Source organism: Pristiophorus japonicus, chromosome 8 (genome assembly GCF_044704955.1).
Source record: "Pristiophorus japonicus isolate sPriJap1 chromosome 8, sPriJap1.hap1, whole genome shotgun sequence".
NCBI lineage: Eukaryota > Metazoa > Chordata > Chondrichthyes > Pristiophoridae > Pristiophorus > Pristiophorus japonicus.
Window position 1 is genome coordinate 237637559 of NC_091984.1, and position 18392 is coordinate 237655950.

An 18392-nucleotide genomic window follows, 5' to 3' on the forward strand; every position below is an offset into this window, starting at 1 on the left:
CATTGCTGTGGGTGGGAGCTTGCTGTGTGAAAACTGGCTGCCGCGTTTTCCATATTACAACAGTGACTGCACATCGAAAGTACTTCATTGGAATGTCCGCTCCTTCTTTCGCTCCTTCTTTCTTTCTTTCTTTCTTTCTTTCTTTCTTTCTTTCTTTCTTTCTTTGTCTCTTTGTCTCTTTGTCTCTTTGTCTCTCTCTCTTTCTTTCTTGTTTAGAAAGGACCTTTCTGGAGCTCGACACCAAGCCCAATTCAAATATAACTTATTTACTTTTATCTGAAACGATTAGATTCTTGACTTTCAGTCAAACCGGCTGTTTTCCCCCCATTCCAATATTTTTATATATAGCTAATAAATAAAAGCGTTGAAAGAAAATGTTAAAAAACACAATTTGTTTATTGCCCCTATGATTTTTTCCCCCGGGGTTTTTGCTCACAGTAGTGTCGCTGTGGAGCTAAATCTTCAATTCCTGGAGACTCCAGGCCAGTCCTGGAGGGGTTGGCAACCCTTGCCCAGTCACATGGAGCTATCAGTGTGAGGGCAGTGAGGAGTAGTGCTTACCTGGAAGGGGGCTTTGCCAGTCAGGCACTGGTACACGATGGTTCCGATACTCCACAGGTCAGCCTTGGCATCGTAGTGCTGGGACATGATAACCTCCGGGGCCTGGTGAGGAAGGGCCAGAGAAAGGTTAGGATTGTGGCTTCATCGTTAGAACTAAAAACACACACTCAGCATCCCGAGCGCTCCGCAAATACTGATTCTGCACAACCGCTTCCGTGGAGCGTTCTCAGTCGTGGAACAACGGAGGTAACTCAGGCCGGTTTTTCAAATGCTTTTGCTCCCATATTATTATCACAGCGCTGTGTGTGGGAGCTTGCTGTGTGCAAATTGGCTGCCGCGTTTCCCACATTACAACAGTGACTGCACTCCAAAAAGTACTTCGCTTTGAGACGTCCAGTGGTCATGAAAAGTGCTATATAAATGCAAGCCTTTCTTCTTTCATGTTGTAAGTTCAGAGAAGGTTCACTCGGTTGATTCTTGAGATGAGGGGGTTGACTTATGAGGAAAGGTTGAGTAGGTTGGGCCTCTACTCATTGGAATTCAGAAGAATGAGAGATGATCTTATCGAAATGTATAAGATTATGAAGGGGCTTGACAAGGTGGATGCAGAGAGGATGTTTCCACTGATGGGGGAGACTAGAACTAGAGGGCATGATCTTAGAATAAGGGGCCACCCACTTAAAACTGAGATGAGGAGAAATTGCTTCTCTCAGGGGGTTGTGAATCTGTGGAATGCGCTGCCTCAGAGAGCTGTGGAAGCTGGGACATTGAATAAATTTAAGACAGAGATAGACAGTTTCTTAAACGATAAGGGGATAAGGGATATGGGGAGCGGGCGGGGAAGTGGAGCCGAGTCCATGATCGGATCAGCCATGATTTTATTGAATGGTGGAGCAGGCTCGAGGGGCCATATGGCCTACTCCTGCTCCTATTTCTTATGTTCTTATGTAAGGAATGGTGACACTGAAGCTACCGGATTGTCGTAAAAACCCACCTGGTTCACAGATGTCCCTTTAGGGAAGGAAATCTGCCGCCCTTACCCAGTCTGGCCGATGTGTGACTCCAGACCCACAACAACGTGGTTGACTCTTAACTGCCCTCTACAGTTCAAGAAGGCGGCTCACCACCATCTTCCGAGGGGCAGTTAGGGATGGGCAGTAAATGCCGGCCTTGCCAGAGACGCCCACATCCCAGGAATGAATATAAAGACAGGAGGAGACCATTCAGCCCCTTGAGCCCGCTTCGCCATTCAATTCGATCACACTGGTCTGGACCTCAACTCCATATACCCACCATGGCCCCACATTCCCAGCTACACCTTTCCAGTAAAAATCGGTCGCTCTCAAGTCTTGAAAACTCCAAGTGCCCCTGCCATCCACAGCCTTTCAGTCTTGGAGGCGGTGAAGCACAGATTGATCAGGATACCGGGGTTTAAAGGGTTAAATGATGAGGGCAGGTTGTATAACCGTGGCTGGTATTCCCGTCAGTTTAGATGGTTGAGGGGTGATCTGATCGAGGAGTTTAAAATGTTAAAACGTTTCAATAGGGTAGATAGAGAGAGACCATTTCTCCTTGGCCAATATTTATCTTTCAATCAACACTAAAGAACAGATGATCTGGTCATTATCAGATTGCTGTCTGTGGGAGCTTGCTGTGCGCATATTAGCTGTTGCGTTTCCCACATTATAACAGTGACTACACCCCAAAAAGAAAAGTACGTCATTGGCTGTAAAGTGTGTTGTGATGTCCTGTGATGGTGAAAGCAAGTTCCTTCAGATGGAACATATGAGGGGGTGGGGCCAAGGACACAGTGATTGTGTCATCATTTCCCGTTAAAAAGTTTTGCTTTCTAAGCTTGTGGTAAATTCCCTCGTTTTAGTAGATAAATAAAGCGAGTTGATGCTTTACTAATGATTCATAATGACCAGTTACTGTGGGGTTGCATCAGCCAGCAGACGAATCCATGAATCACAGGTTTGGAAAGGTTAAGTTATTCGCTTCCCATTGTGCTTCTCGCTTGCGTGTGTAACGGCAGAGTTACATCAGAAACCTTGGTCTTTGGTCCAGATCAGGAATGGACTCTTGCTGTTTATTTAAGGGATAAATATTGGCCCCGGAACACTGGGGAGAACTCCCCCGCACTTCTTCGAAATAGTGGCTGTGGGATCTTTTACATCCACCCGAGAGAGCAGATGGGGCCTCGGTTTAACATCTCATCCGAAAGACGGCACCTCCGACAGTGCAGCGCTCCTTCAGTACTGCCCCCTCCGAACGTGCAGCACTCCCACAATACTGTCCCTCCGACAGTGCAGCACTCCCTCAGTACTGCCCCCTCCGACAGTGCAGCACTCCCTCAGTACTGCCTCTCCGACAGTGCGGCACTCCCTCAGTACTGCCTCTCCGACAGTGCAGCGCTCCCTCAGTACTGCCTCTCCGACAGTGCGGCACTCCCTCAGTACTGCCCCTCCGACAGTGCAGCACTCCTTCAGTACTGCCCCTCCGACAGTGCAGCACTCCCTCAGTACTGCCCCTCCGACAGTGCAGCACTCCCTCAGTACTGCCCCTCCGACAGTGCAGCGCTCCCTCAGTACTGCACTGGAGTGTCAGCCTGGATTTTTTATGCGCTCAAGTTCCTGGTGTGGGACTTGAACCCACACCCACACAATTTAAGGCTCAAGCCTCTCAATAAGTTGTGCCAACAACAAATACGTTACTACTGAACAACCGGTCAGATTACTGGCCAGCTACCTGATAATTAGATGTAATTCTGCCAGCCACACCCACGTTACCAGGGACAACAACTGTCTGCACAGTAACACAGGCTGGGTGACACTATTTATTTATCATTCATTCTCGGGATGTGGGCATTGCTGGCAAGGCCCCAGGACACCGGGGAGAACTCCCCTGCTCTTCTTTGAAATAGTGCCATGGAATCTTTTACGTCCACTTGAGATAGCTGACGGGGCCTCGGTTTAACGTTTCATCCCAAAGACGGCCTCTCCGACAGTGCAGCACTCCTTCAGTACTGCCCCTCCGACAGTGCAGCACTCCCTCAGTATTGCCCCTCCGACAGTGCAGCACTCCTTCAGTACTGCCCCTCAGACAGTGCAGCACTCCTTCAGTACTGCCCCTCCGACAGTGCAGCACTCCTTCAGTACTGCCTCTCAGACAGTGCAGCACTCCTTCAGTACTGCTCCTCCGACAGTGCAGCACTCCTTCAGTACTGCCCCTCCGACAGTGCAGCACTCCTTCAGTACTGCCCCTCCGACAGTGCAGGACTCCCTCAGTACTGCCCCTCCGGACAGTGCAGCACTCCCTCAGTACTGCCCCTCCGACAGTGCAGCGCTCCCTCAGTACTGCCCTTCCGACAGTGCGGCACTCCCTCAGTACTGCCCCTCCGACAGTGCAGCACTCCCTCAGTACTGCCCCTCAGACAGTGCAGCACTCCTTCAGTACTGCCCCTCAGATAGTGCAGCGCTCCCTCAGTACTGACCCTCCGACAGTGCAGCGCTCCCTCAGTACTGCCCCTCCGGACAGTGCAGCACTCCCTCAGTACTGCCCCTCCGACAGTGCAGCACTCCTTCAGTACTGCCCCTCCGACAGTGCAGCACTCCCTCAGTACTGCCCCTCAGACAGTGCAGCACTCCTTCAGTACTGCCCCTCCGACAGTGCAGCACTCCTTCAGTACTGCCCCTCCGACAGTGCAGCACTCCTTCAGTACTGCCCCTCAGACAGTGCAGCACTCCCTCAGTACTGCCCCTCCGACAGTGCAGCACTCCTTAAGTACTGCCCTTCCGACAGTGCAGCGCTCCCTCAGTACTGCCCCTCCGACAGTGCAGCACTCCTTAAGTACTGCCCTTCCGACAGTGCAGCGCTCTCTCAGTACTGCCCCTCCGACATTGCAGCACTCCCTCAGTACTGCACCTCCAACAGTGCGGCGCTCCCTCAGTACTGCCCCTCCGACAGTGCGGTGTTCCCTCAGCACTGCCCCTCCGACAGTGCGGCGCTCCCTCAGTACTGCCCCTCCAACAGTGCAGCACTCCCTCAGTACTGCACCTCTGACCCGATGGTGCTGCGCTCCCTCAGTACTGCCCCTCTGACAGTGCAGCACTCCCTCAGTACTGCCCCTCCGACCGTGTGGCATTCCCTCAGTACTGCCCCTCCGACAGTGCGGCACTCCCTCAGTACTGACCCTCCGACAGTGTGGCACTCCCTCAGTACTGCCCCTCCGACAGTGCGGCACTCCCTCAGTACTGCCCCTCCGACAGTGTGGCGCTCCCTCAGTACTGCCCCTCCGACAGTGCGGCACTCCCTCAGTACTGACCCTCCGACTGTGTGGCACTCCCTCAGTACTGCCCCTCCGACAGTGCGGCACTCCCTCAGTACTGACCCTCCGACAGTGCGGCACTCCCTCAGTACTGACCCTCCGACAGTGCAGCACTCCCTCAGTACTGACCCTCCGACAGTGCAGCACTCGCTGAGCACTGCATTGGAGTGTCAGCCTAGATTTATGTGCTCAAGTGGAGGGGGTCTTGAACCCACAACCTTCTGCATCAGACTCGACTGTGCTGCCCACTGAGCCACGGCTGACACTCGAGGGACATTGCTGAACCAGTTGGATTTTGACGATAATCTGACAGTTTCACTTTTACTGAGACCAGCTTTTTATTTGCAGATTTTTTTTATCACTGAAACAGATTTCTCAAACTGTCCTGGTGTGATTTGAACTCTCATTCTATGGATGATTAGTCCAGGTCCAATGGATTTATTCCATATTCCACTATTTTTAAATGCATATCGAGTCACCAATTTCACCGCCTCTCCTCCTCAGACCTTGAACAGCATCCAGCACTGTGTCCGAATGACTTTCCGAATGTCCCTGGTTCCATTCCAGGTGGAAGGAGTCAGCTTGTTTCTGTTTCAGCCTCAGCTGTGGCTCAGTGGGCAGCACCCTCACCTCTGACACTCTCACCTCTGACACTCTCACCTCTGAGTCAGAAGGTCGGGGTTTAAGGAAGTACGTCACTGTGAGCAGTCCAGGGGCTTGAGCACGTAATCTAGGCTGTCGCTGCAGGACCAGTACTGAGGGAGTGCCGCACTGCACTATCGGAGGGGCAGTGCTGAGGGAGTGCTGCACTGTGGGAGGGGCAGTACTGAGGGAGTGCTGCACTATCGGAGGGGCAGTGCTGAGGGAGTGCTGCACTGTGGGAGGGGCAGTACTGAGGGAGTGCCGCACTATCGGAGGGGCAGTGCTGAGGGAGTGCTGCACTGTGGGAGGGGCAGTACTGAGGGAGCACTGCACTATCGGAGGGGCAGTACTGAGGGAGTGCTGCACTGTGGGAGGGGCAGTACTGAGGGAGTGCTGCACTATCGGAGGGGCAGTGCTGAGGGAGTGCTGCACTGTAGGAGGGGCAGTACTGAGGGAGCGCTGCACTGTGGGAGGGGCAGTACTGAGGGAGTGCTGCACTGTGGGAGGGGCAGTACTGAGGGAGTGCCGCACTGCACTGTCGGAGGGGCAGTGCTGAGGGAGTGCTGCACTGCACTATCGGAGGGGCAGTACTGAGGGAGCCCCGCACTGTCGGAAGGGCGGTACTGAGCGAGTGCCGCACTGTGGGAGGGACAGCACGGAGGGAGCGCCACACTGTCGGAGGTGCCGTCTTTCGGATGAGGCATAAAACTGAGGCCCCGTCTGTATAAATGCAAGTTCTGTCTCTCTAACTGGGATGAGATCTGAGCAGTGGCCATTTTAAATTCTAGTTATTTGAATTCTACAATCCAACAAAGGCAGAAATCACCATTTTTAACCACGTCTGGCATTCAGGTCCAACACATTATTAAGGTGTCAGGACTTTCGGAAGAGGAGAGATGGCAAGGGACAGAACTGGTCAGAAAATAAAGTGAAGAAACCAAACTGGATTGCCGGAGACGGGGGGCTGGGGGGGGCGTGGGGGGAGGAGCAGCGGAAACACGGGGTAACATAGCTGGGGCTAAAAGGGTTACATTACGAGGGACAGGTTGCAGAGACGAGACGTGCGTTGCCTCGAGTAGATGGACGATTAAGGGTTGATCTATTTGAGGTGTTTAAGATGATTAAAATATATGATAGGGTAGATCGAAGAGAAACTATTCCCTCTGGTGGGGGGAGTCCAGAACAAGGGGCAGAACCTTAAAATCAGAGCCAGGCCGTTCAGGGGTGATGTCGGGACGCACTTCTTCACACAAAGGACAGTGGGAATCGGGAACTCTCTCCCCCAAAACACTGCTAGGCTGGGGTCAAGTGAAAATATCTAAATTGAGATTGATAAGATTTTCTTCAGGCAAGTGTACTAATGGTCACGGGGCCAAGGCGGGGTATATGGAGTTAGAGCGCAGATCAATCACGATCTAACTGAATGGCGGAACAGGCTTGAGGGGCTGAATGGCCCCCTCCCTATGTTCCAAACAGCCCAATCCTGGGATATCCCCCTCTCTGCAGGCAAGACTCTCCATTCCTCTCTGATGTTGTCGAACCAAGAGGGACTTCCAAGTTGCCTGGACTCCTCCAAGTGTGCTGTACCCAACATGGCGTCCATCAAAAGATTGGCTTAAGTGGGCCAACAACCCGAGAGGCCGAGGGACCTTGCTGTGGGCGTCAGACAGCAGGGCCCCAAAGGGACAGCAGGAGATAACCACATGTGTTTTGTCTGAATGACATTCAAAAGCAGTGATAGATTTCTCCCACATGAATGATTTTATTACTCTCCGAAGGGTTAAAAAGGGTGAGGGAGAAATTTGGATTGTTCGCGACTGCCGTTAGCATCGGGGGGGGGCCAAAACCCATTTCTCACCCGCGTCATCATCATCATCATAAGCGGTCCCTCGTGTCGAGGATGACTTGCTTCCATACCAAAAAGGGATGAGTTCACAGGTGTTTCAATGAAGAACCTAATATTCCAGATCCCGAACTACATCCTGAAGGGTGGGAGATGCCTGTGGGTGGATTGTTTTAACGTGGGGTGACCGTTGCACACCAGCCACCACACGGGCTTGACAGAGCGAGGTCTTGGTCCAGTGGCAAGGGTTAACCAGGACGACTGGAGACCTGCTCTGCTGCACGGACCCAGTGCGCACACATATCGCAGTGTGGGCTGGGCCCGTGCTGCCCACTGGGCCGGGCCCGTGCTGCCCCCTGGGCCCTCACCTCTCCTGGGCCCCGAACTCGCGCCACTCCTGGGCCTCGATCACGTCCCTCTACAGTCTCTCGCCGCTCCTTCAATAAGGAAGGCAAATGCCATGTTGTCCTTTATTGCAAACTGGTTGGAGTATAGAGTGAGGAAGTCTTGCTACAGTTGTACAGGGTCTTGGTGAGACCACACCTGGAGTACTGCGCACAGTTTTGGTCTCCTTATCTAAGGAAGGATATACTTGCCTTGGAGGCGGTGCAACGAAGGTTCACTAGATTGATTCCTGAGATGAGAGAGCTGTCTTATGAGGAGAGATTGTGTAGAATGGGTCTACACCTTCTGGAGTTTAGAAGAATGAGAGGTGATCTCATTGAAACATAGCAGATTCTGAGAGGGATTGACAGGGTAGATGCAGGGAGGGTGTTTCCCCCGGGCTGGGAAGTCTAGAACCAGGGGTCACAGCCTCAAGATAAGGGGTCGGCCATTTACGACTGAGCTGAGGAGAAACTTCTTCACTCAGAGGGGGGTGAATCTTTGGAATTCTCTGCCCCAGAGGGCTGTGGATGCTGAGTCTCTGAATATATTCAAGGCTGAGATCGCTAGATTTTTGGAGTCTAGGGGAATCGAGGGATATGGAGATCGGGCGGGAAAGTGGAGTTGAGGTCGAAGATAAGAACATAAGAAATAGGAGCAGGACTAGGCCATACGGCCCCTCGAGCCTGCTCCGCCATTTAATACGATCATGGCGATCTGATCATGGACTCAGCTCCACTTCCCCGCCCGCTCCCCATAGCCCCTTATCCTCTTATCGTTTAAGAAACTGTCTATCTCTGTCTTAAATTTATTCAATGACCCAGCCTCCACAGCTCTCTGAGGCAGCGAATTCCACAGATTTACAACCCTCTGAGAGAAGATCAGCTCTGATCTCATTGAATGGCGGAGCAGGCTCGAGGGGCCGAATGGCCTACTCCTGCTCCTATTTCTTATGTTCTTATGATCTATGTAACAGGCTCGAGGGGCTGAATGGCCGACCCCAGTTCCTATATTCCGAGGTTCATTCCAGCACAGCACGGCTGAATCACAGAGTTCAAATTGTAAGACATTATTCCCCTGCCATTTGCATAATGTGTTTGCAAACATTTTTTTTTCGTAAAGATTATGAAGGAGTTTGAGAGGGTAAACGTAGAGAGGATGTTTCCACTTGTGGGGGAGACCAGAACTAGGGGCCATCAATATCAGACAGTCACTAATAAACCCAATGGGGAATTCAGGAGAAACTTCTTTACCCAGAGAGTGGTGAGAATGTGGAACTCGCTGCCACAGGGAGGGGTTGAGGCGAATAGTATCGATATATTTAAGGGGAGGCTGGATAAACACATGAGGGAGAAAGGAATAGAAGGATATGGTGATGGGGTGAGATGGAGAGGGGTGGGAGGGGGCTGGTGTGGAGCATAAACCCCGGCACGGAGCGGTGGGACATAAACCCCGGCACGGAGCGGTGGGACATAAACCCCGGCACGGAGCGGTGGGACATAAACCCCGGCACGGAGCGGGGGGGCCCAATGGCCTGTTCCTGGGCTGTAAATACTTTGTGATTCAGTCAAGTGGGTGAAGTGAATCACGGCAGGTTATTTATGATTTTTGTGGAGTACAGGAGGGGAGGGGGAGGGGGAATATAGAGCATGAGATATATGGGACATGAATCACAGCTTCAAACACGGAACATAACAGTGAGGGGTTAGCAAATGCATTATAATAGGATATTGAGGAGCTCACACCAGTGATTTACCAGCAATGTTTTTGTCAGAGTGTTGGGGAGAGTGAACACAAGGAATAGCTTAGCGATTACATAACAACAACAACTTGTATTTATATAGCGCCTTTAAGGTAGGAAAACACCCCAAGGCGCTTCACAGGAGCATTAACAAACAAAATTTGACACTGAGCTGCATGAGGAGAAATTGGGACAGGTGACCAAAAGCTTGGTCAAAGAGGTCGTATTTAAGGAACGTCTTAAAGGTGGGACGGGGGGCAGAGAGGTTTCGGCCGGGAATTGCGGAGCTTGGGGCCCAGGCAACTAAATACAGGCTGTTGGACAAATTAAGTCAACTTCTTTTACATGTGTGATAAAACCGAGGCCCCGTCTGCTCCCTCAGGTGGATGGAAAAGATCCCATGGCATTATTTCGAATAAGAGCAGGGGAGTTCTCCCCGGTGTCCTGGCCGATATTTATCCCTCAATCAACATCACAAAAACAGATTTACTCATTATCACATTGCTTATCACAATGTGGGAGCTTGCTGTGCGCAAATTGGCTGCTGCGTTTCCTACATTATAACAGTGACTGCACTTCAAGAAGTACATCATTGGCTACTGTAAAGCGCTTTGAGACATCCTGAGGTTGTCAAAGGCGCTATATAAATGAAAGACTTTTACTTCTTTCTAAAGGGACATCAGTGAAGCTGTTGTATTTTTGGATCAACCCAAAAGTTTAACTAGTCACTTTTAACTAGTCACTTTTAACTAGTCACTTTTTACTATAACTAGATTTTTTAAATTTCCATTGGCTGGATTTTCAGCTGTTCGGATTTCGGGGTGTTAATAGCGACGGAGCAGTCCCGATACCGCCCGGGGACAGTTTGAGCCTCAGTCAGCAAAATTAGTCAGTTGGGCCCCGAGTGTGGGGCGGGGCGCTAAGGGAGGGGTTACACACCTCTCTCGGGGCGCTAGGCCCGGCTGAGCAAGCGACGATCCCGAGCTAAAGGGACGGCTTCGGAGCGCCCCGAGAGACCTGGGGAGAAAAAAAACCTAAAAACATTCCCAATACACAGCCCACGCCACCACAACATAAATCGCAAAAAAAAATAAAAAATAAAAAGCACTCACACTTACCCGAGGTGGACATTACTGACCTCACCTGCGGCTGCTACAGCCCGGAACACCCGCTTTCACAGGCGGTCCCAGCGGTGCGCGGGCGCTACGAGTCGGGCGGGAGGCACAAATCGAGTTGGTATCGTAACCAGGGTTCGTTGCACACCGGCGCAGCTCTTCCAAGCGGTAATGCTCCATGCCCCCCCCAAAACCGGCCCTAAATTCCCCTCCCCGGCAGGGTGCTGGAGGCTGGTCGCCCATCGGAACAGCTCACTGCTGCCACTACCACCGCTCCGGGGCGAAAACAGAGGCGGACACCACCGGAAAATCCAGCCCCATATTTTTTTTTTTTTTTAAACTGAACCGAAACCTCAATCGCATTCTCTGGAGGAGACCAGTAATATAACCGCGGCCGTACTTTAACACAACAGCTAGCCGTCACTCGGGTGTACACTCACCATGTACATGGGCGATCCACACAATGTCGCTGCCAACATGTTGGTCTGTAAATATCGGGCAAAGCCAAAGTCGGCTGCATTGGAAGGGACAAAGGGAACAGTTCAGCGTTATTGTCAAAGCACGTGCGAGACCGTACTTATTGCTGAAACATCACAAAAGGTTCTCAGCAAAGTAGTGCAAACATTGTGTTTGGGGTACAACCGTGTTATCAGAGCAAACATCTCCCTCAATTGGTAATGGTTCACCAAATTATTCCCCTCAAACGGAGGGACTGTGACAGCGGGGAGTCACCAACCCCTGGGATTGGCCGGGAGTCTCCAGGAGTTGAAGATTAACCTCCTGGACACTGCTGGGAGCAAAAACCCCGGAGAAATATCACTGGGGCATTAAAAAAAACTGTGGGTGTTTTTTCCTTTTGTGTGAATGCTTTCATTTATTGTTATATAAATATTGGAGATGAGGGAAGAGAGGACGGTTGTCTGAGTCATGTTCAGGTTTATATTTTGGTCGGAAGAATAGGGAGGTCACTTACTGTTTGGAGGGTGAGAGTCTGGGTGGGGTAAAGGAACAAAGGGATCTCGGATACAAATATACAAATCACTAAAGGTTGCGACACAGGTTAGCAAGGTCGTTGAAAAGCAAACCAAAAACTAGGGTTTATTTCTAGAGGGATAGAATTGAAAAGTAGAGAAGTTATGCACAAACCGATAAACCTGTATCGAACCGTGATTAGCCCACATTTGCAGTACTGCGTACAGTTCTGGTCGCCATATTATAAAAAGGCACTGGAGAGGGTGCAGAGAAGATTTACAAGGATGATACCAGAAATGCGAGGGTATACACATCAGGAAAGGATGAACAGGCTGGGTCTCTTTTCACTTGAAAAAAGAAGGCTGAGGGGTGACCTAATAGAGGTCTTTAAAATGATGAAAGGTTTTGATAGAGTGGATACAGAGAGAATGTTTCCATTTGTGGGGAAGAGCATAACTAGAGGCCATCAATATAAGATAGTCACCAAGAAATCCAATGGGGAATTGAGGAGATGAGAATGTGGAACTCGCTGCCACAGGGAGGGGTAGAGGCGAATAGTATCGATGCATTTAAGGGGAGGCTGGACAAGCATATGGGGGAGAAGGGAATAGAGGGTTATGCTGATAGATTTAGATGAGGAAAGACGGGAGGAGGCTCGAGTGGAGCATAAACGCCGGCATGGACTGGTTGGGCCCAATGGCCTGTTTCTGGGCCGTATATCTGATGAATCATCTAATCGGGTAACCAAGAGGCTATTTGCGCAAAGTAGTCTATTCGCCAATGGGGAGCTCATTTCACTCCTGTCTTTAAACAGAAAGGAAAATCAGGCCGGATATAAAACGAGCTCCCAACTGGTGAGCAGACTGCTTTGCGCTGGAAATCAATGGTTGCGGTGGGAGGGTGGAGTGTCACATACAGGTCAGGTTGTGCATCCTGTGAATGTCACACGCTCCAGCCGTGGTGCGCCGGTGGTGGAGGGAGAGGATGTTTACGGTGGTTTCCAGGGGCGCTGTTCGAGCGGGCCGCTAGGTCCTGGACGGTCTATAGTTTCCTGTCTTTTGTCTGCCGCCTCCTTTTATAAATAGGGCCGTTACATTTGCGGGTTTTCCAATCCGCTGGGACTGCCCCAGAATCCAGGGAATTTTGAAAGATTACAACCAATGCATCCACTATCTCTGCAGCCACTTCTTTTAAGACCCTAGAATGTAAGGCATCAGGTCCAGGAGACTTGTCCACCTTTAGTCCCATTATTTTACTGAGTACTACTTTATTAGTGATAGTGATTGTATTAAGTTCCTCCCTCCCTATAGCCCCTTGATTATCCATTATTGGGATGTTTTTAGTGTCTTCTACCGTGAAGACCGATACAAAATACTTGTTCAATGTCTCTGCCATTTCCCTGTTCCTCATTATTAATTCTCCAGTCTCATCCTCTCAGGAACCAACATTTACTTTAGCCACTCTTCCTTTTTATGAACCTGTAGAAATTCTTACTATCTGTTTTTATATTTCCTGCTAGTTTACTTTCATAGTCTATCTTCCCTCTCTTTATTATTTTTTTAATCGTTCTTTGCTGGCTTTTAAAAGTTTCCCAATCCTCTGGCCTCCCAGTTTATGGAGTCTATGGAGTCTATGGAGGGTGGAGGGAGCGAGAGAGGCCAGAGGAACATTGGAACATTTGTACCTGAGGGTGACCAAGGTGCGGGTGAGGGTTTCTGCGGCAGATGGGCTGAGGTAGGGTGGAGAGAGGTTTGGTCACGGAGGTGGAGTTAGGTGGTCTTTGTGCTGGAAAAGATACGGGGTCAGAAGCTCAATTGGGGGTTAAATAGGGCACGGAGGTTGCAAACCAACGTGAAAGTGGGGGTGCTGTGAAATCTCTACTAACTGCACTGAATGGGTTTGCTTCTCTAGCAGGTTAAGGGTTACTAGACTTGGCAAACTCCGTGTCAGGTAAGGGCAGCAAGAGTAACAGCTGCACAAATAACCACTCACTGAAGTGACAGTGCCAAGAATAATACTGGGGAAGGAAGCCGCTGAAACTGTCTCAACCTCTGGGCAACATTTTCACGTTTCAGGCGCACAAACTGGTTCCCAAATCTGCCAAGAACCAAATTGTCTTGATCCACAAAGACACTCTCACAGCTTTCGACCAAGCCTGATTGACACGCTTTGCTCAGTCAGACTTGTTGCTTTGGATTAATTATTTATAATTTTTATTCTCCTTGTTACATCACACAGGAATGTTGCTCTTTTTACTAAGCTTTGCTGATAAATACGTTTTTTTTTCCGTTACTAAACATGGCACAAGAAAAAGCAATGTTGGAAGCTAAAGCCCAGCCAAGCTTGGCAAGAATGACATCAACTTGCATTTATATAGCGCCTTTAACCTAGTAAAATGTCCCAAGGCACCTCACAGGAGCGTTATAAGACAAAATTTGACACCGAGGAGATATCTGACCAAAAGCTTGGTCAAAGAGGTCAGTTTTAAGAAGCGTTTTAAAGAAGGAAAGAGAGGCAGAGAGGTTTAGGGAGGGAGTTCCAGAGCTTGGGGCCCAGGCAGCTCAAGGCACGGCCACCGATGGTGGAGCGATTATAATCGGGAGATGCTCAGGAGGGCAGAATTAGAGGAGCGCAGAGATCTCGGGGGGTTGTGGGGCTGGAGGAGATTACAGAGATAGGGAGGGGTGAGGGCCATGGAGGGATTTGAAAACAAGGATGAGAATTTTTAAATTGAGATGTTGCCGGACCGGGAGCCAATGTGGGTCAGCGGGCACAGGGGGTGATGGGTAAACGGGACTCGGTGCGCGTTAGGACACGGGGCAGTGAGCACAGGGGGTGATGGGTAAACGGGACTCGGTGCGCGTTAGGACACGGGGCAGTGAGCACAGGGGGTGATGGGTGAGTGGGACTCGGTGCGAGTTAGGACACGGGGCATTGAGCACAGGGGGTGATGGGTGAGTGGGACTGGGTGCGAGTTAGGACACGGGGCATTGAGCACAGGGGGTGATGGGTGAGTGGGACTCGGTGCGAGTTAGGACACGGGGCATTGAGCACAGGGGGTGATGGGTGAGTGGGACTCGGTGCGAGTTAGGACACGGGGCATTGAGCACAGGGGATGATGGGTGAGCAGGACTTGGTGCGAGTTAGGACACGGGGCAGCAGAGAAAGCTTCAAACTGTTAACCGTTAAGCTGCTAACGTACGGACAGTGGGAAATCAGTGAAATAGATCCCAGAGGTGCGTCGGTAAACTTTCAGCGTTTGCTTGGACTGTATAATGACAGATTTTGTCCTTCCAATCCTGGATCTGTGTCTGCGGAGACCATGTTGAGTTGCAGATCGCGAAGGGGCAGGCTAATGGAAACTCAAGGGCTGTAATACAATGGGGAGGACGTAATGCTCCTGATGGTCAGCGGCTCGGTCAGACCCCATGTGAAGCACTGCGTTCAGGTCTGGGTCCTGCACCTTAGGAAAAGATATACTGGCCTCAGAGGGGGAAGCAGCACAGATTCACCAGAATGATACCGGGGGCTTAATATCTGTAATTATGAGGACAGGTTGAAGAAACGAGGCTTGTGTTTAGAAGGTTGAGGAACGACCTGATCAAAGTGTTTGAAGTGATCAAGGGCCCGACTACCCCAACAAGTCTCCTCCTCATCTTCTTCCTCTAATAAGCAAGTGATAAAGAGGGGAAGCGCCCTTGGCAAAACAGTTTGCAGCCATTTTAGGAGTTTCGGGGACATCCCCAGTGAACATCGGCAGGTCAGGCGGACGTAAAAGAACCCAGGGCACTAATTGGGGAAGAGCTGGGAGTTCTCCCCGGGGTTCCTGGCCAACGTTTCTCCCTCAAGGAACCCCACAAATTAATTACTCATCGGTGCCGCCTCATAAGTGTCTTGACATGTGTTTCTGTACGGGAGAAAACCGCGATATAAATTGTTGTCGTCAAAGTGCAAAATGGCTGCTGTGTTTGTCTAAGGGGCAACAGTGAATGCAGGTGATTCATTGGATGGAAAACTGGGTCTCTTTTCTCTTCAAAAGGAGGGGGGACCCGACAGAGGTCTTTAAACTGATGAAAGGTTTTGATAGAGCGGATACAGAGAGAGTGTTCCCACTTGTGGGGAAGAGCATAACTAGAGGCCATCAATATAAGATAGTCACCAAGAAATCCAATGGGAAATTCAGGAAAAACCTCTTTACCCAGAGAGTGGTGAGAATGTGGAACTCGCTGCCACAGGGAGGGGTTGAGGTGAATAGTATCGATGTATTTAAGGGGAGGCTGGACAAGCGTATGGGGGAGAAGGGAATAGAGGGTTATGCTGATAGATCTAGATGAGGAAAGATGGGAGGAGGCCCGAGTGGAGCATAAACTCCGGCATGGCCTATTTCTGGGCCGTATATCCGTGCAAAGCACTTTAGAATATGATATGATGCTGTATAAATGCAAGCTTTTGTTCCCCAATATACTCAAATTGTTATGTACCTTATTCTAGAAGCTATGAGTTAATCATAGAATGATGTAGTGCAGAAGGAGGCCATTCTGCCCATTGTGCCTGTACCAGCTCTGTGGCAGAGCGATCTAATCAGTCCCACTCCCCCCGCTCTTTGCCCCCTAGCCCGGCGAAGTTAAATTGTGCAATCACTAGTATTCTTTCATAATGACCCAATACCCCATCACTGCCCCACCAGTAGAGGTCCCCGGCCTCGCCCTCCCGCAGCGAGCGCTCAGCCCAATCGGCACGGGGCACGAACACTGCGCCCGCCTGCTCCACACGGGGAAGGTGAGGGACGGCCCGAAGTGTGACTGTGGCCCTGAGTCCCAGACCCTGGAACACCTCACATCGACCGGCCCACTGAGATCTGTGGGTCCCAAACCGTGGAACACATCGATCGGCCCACTGAGATCTGTGGGTCCCAGACCCTGGAACACCTCACATCGACCGGCCCACTGAGATCTGTGGGTCCCAGACCCTGGAACACCTCACATCGACCGGCCCACTGAGATCTGTGGGTCCCAGACCCTGGAACACCTCACATCGACCTGTCCACTGAGATCTGTGGCGGGAGGCGCCTCATTTCTCCACTTGACCTCTCAGGAGGTACATCGAATGGAGAGCCGGACCAGACATAGGGCGGGATTTCCGGCTTTGATGTTTTCGGGGCGGTAATGGCGGCGGAGCGGGAAAGTTAGCGCCCGGGAACAGTTTGCGCCTCAGTGGGTAAGTTTGGGCGGCTGGGCCCCGGGTCAGGGGGCGCAGTATAAGGGAGGCGTTGTACACCTCTCGGGGCGCTAGGGTCGGAAACTCCCGAGCTAAAGATCCGGGCCGGGAGCGCCCCGAGAGACGTCGGGGGTCCTGGGGAGGGGGTCACCTTAACAAAAGCCACAAAAACATTCCACAAACATTGCCTACTCCACGACACAAATCGCAAAATTGAAAAAACAATGGCACTTACATTGAAACATAGAAAATAGGTGCAGGAGTAGGCCATTCGGCCCTTCTAGCCTGCACCACCATTCAATGAGTTCATGGCTGAACATGCAACTTCAGTACCCCCTTCCTGCTTTCTCACCATACCCCTTGATCCCCCTAGTAGTAAGGACTTCATCTAACTCCCTTTTGAATATTACCTCAGGAGCCCATTAGTCCCCGTTCCGCTGTCGGGATGGTGGGACCGCCCTGATTTCCCGGGCGGTCAGTGCGGGGCGCGCTGCGGGGCGGACGGGAGACCAAACTCGCGCCGGTGTCGTGACCAGGGTCGTTGCACACCTGGTGCAGTTCTTCTGGGCGACGCTGCTCCGCGCCACCGCTAAACCGGACCCGAGGATCGCCGCGGGGCGCTGGAGGCTGACCGCCCGCCTAGAACCTCACCCCCGCCATTGCAGCCGCTCCGGGGTGAGAAACGGGGCGCAGAGGAACCAAGAATCCAGCCCTGAAGCTTTTCCCGTCATACCAAACAACATTGATGTGCTCCCCATACAGACCCACGCCACACGATAGCTGGGGAGGTCACCACACCAGCACTGCGCTCTCACCTATCTTGATGCGGATACTGTTGGGGTTGGACTTGCGACCTCCGGCATAGGACAGCAGGATGTTCTGCGGCTTCAGGTCACGGTGGATGACCCCTTTGCTGTGCAGCATCTTCATAGCGCCCGCGATCTGCTGCAGGAAAAGCCGGATGGTGTCCTCACTCAGAGTGCCCTTCACTGGAAGGTAAAGGAGAGATCAGGCACAGTGGGAAATCACTCCGTTATCACAGTGCGGCAGGGCAATTGAGTCAGTGGGCTTCAGTAGGATGTGAGCAACGTGCCCTGGCTTTTGTTTTTTGTGTGTGGCCAATTCAAATCTTCACCCACGCGTGGTTTCCCCCATGTTAGAACCAGAGACCTCCAGACCACTGCTCGGACACACAACTTAACGGGAATGGTCGCTGCGAGACTGGGGTTCAGTCTGGGGTTCAGTGTAACACTAAGGTTCAGACTGGGGTTCAGAGTCAGACTGGGGTTCAGTCTGGGATTCAGTCTAACTCTAGGGTTCAGACTGGGGTTCAGATTCAGACTGGGGTTCAGTCTGGGATTCAGTCTAACTCTAGGGTTCAGACTGGGGTTCAGAGTCAGACTAGGGTTCAGTATAACACTGGGGTTCAGACTGGGGTTCAGTGTCAGACTGGGGTTCAGAGTCAGACTGGGGTTCAGTATAACACTGGGGTTCAGACTGGGGTTCAGTGTAACTCTAGGGTTCAGACTGGGGTTCAGAGTCAGACTGGGGTTCAGTATAACACTGGGGTTCAGACTGGGATTCAGTGTC

At 51.3% G+C, this 18392-nt stretch overlaps 1 protein-coding gene across 4 annotated transcripts in view; it reads right to left on the reverse strand.

Annotated features, from left to right (window-relative positions):
• ulk1b (unc-51 like autophagy activating kinase 1) overlaps nucleotides 1-18392 on the reverse strand; it is a 133993-nt gene that overhangs the window by 77942 nt on the left and 37659 nt on the right. For all 4 annotated transcript variants that reach the window (XM_070888138.1, XM_070888136.1, XM_070888139.1 and 1 more), the window contains exons 6-8: nucleotides 17618-17791; nucleotides 11054-11127; nucleotides 562-663 (exon numbers count right to left, since the gene is read on the reverse strand). In XM_070888138.1, the coding sequence (XP_070744239.1) occupies nucleotides 562-663; nucleotides 11054-11127; nucleotides 17618-17791 (350 nt within the window). The remainder of the gene's footprint in view (nucleotides 1-561; nucleotides 664-11053; nucleotides 11128-17617; nucleotides 17792-18392) is intronic.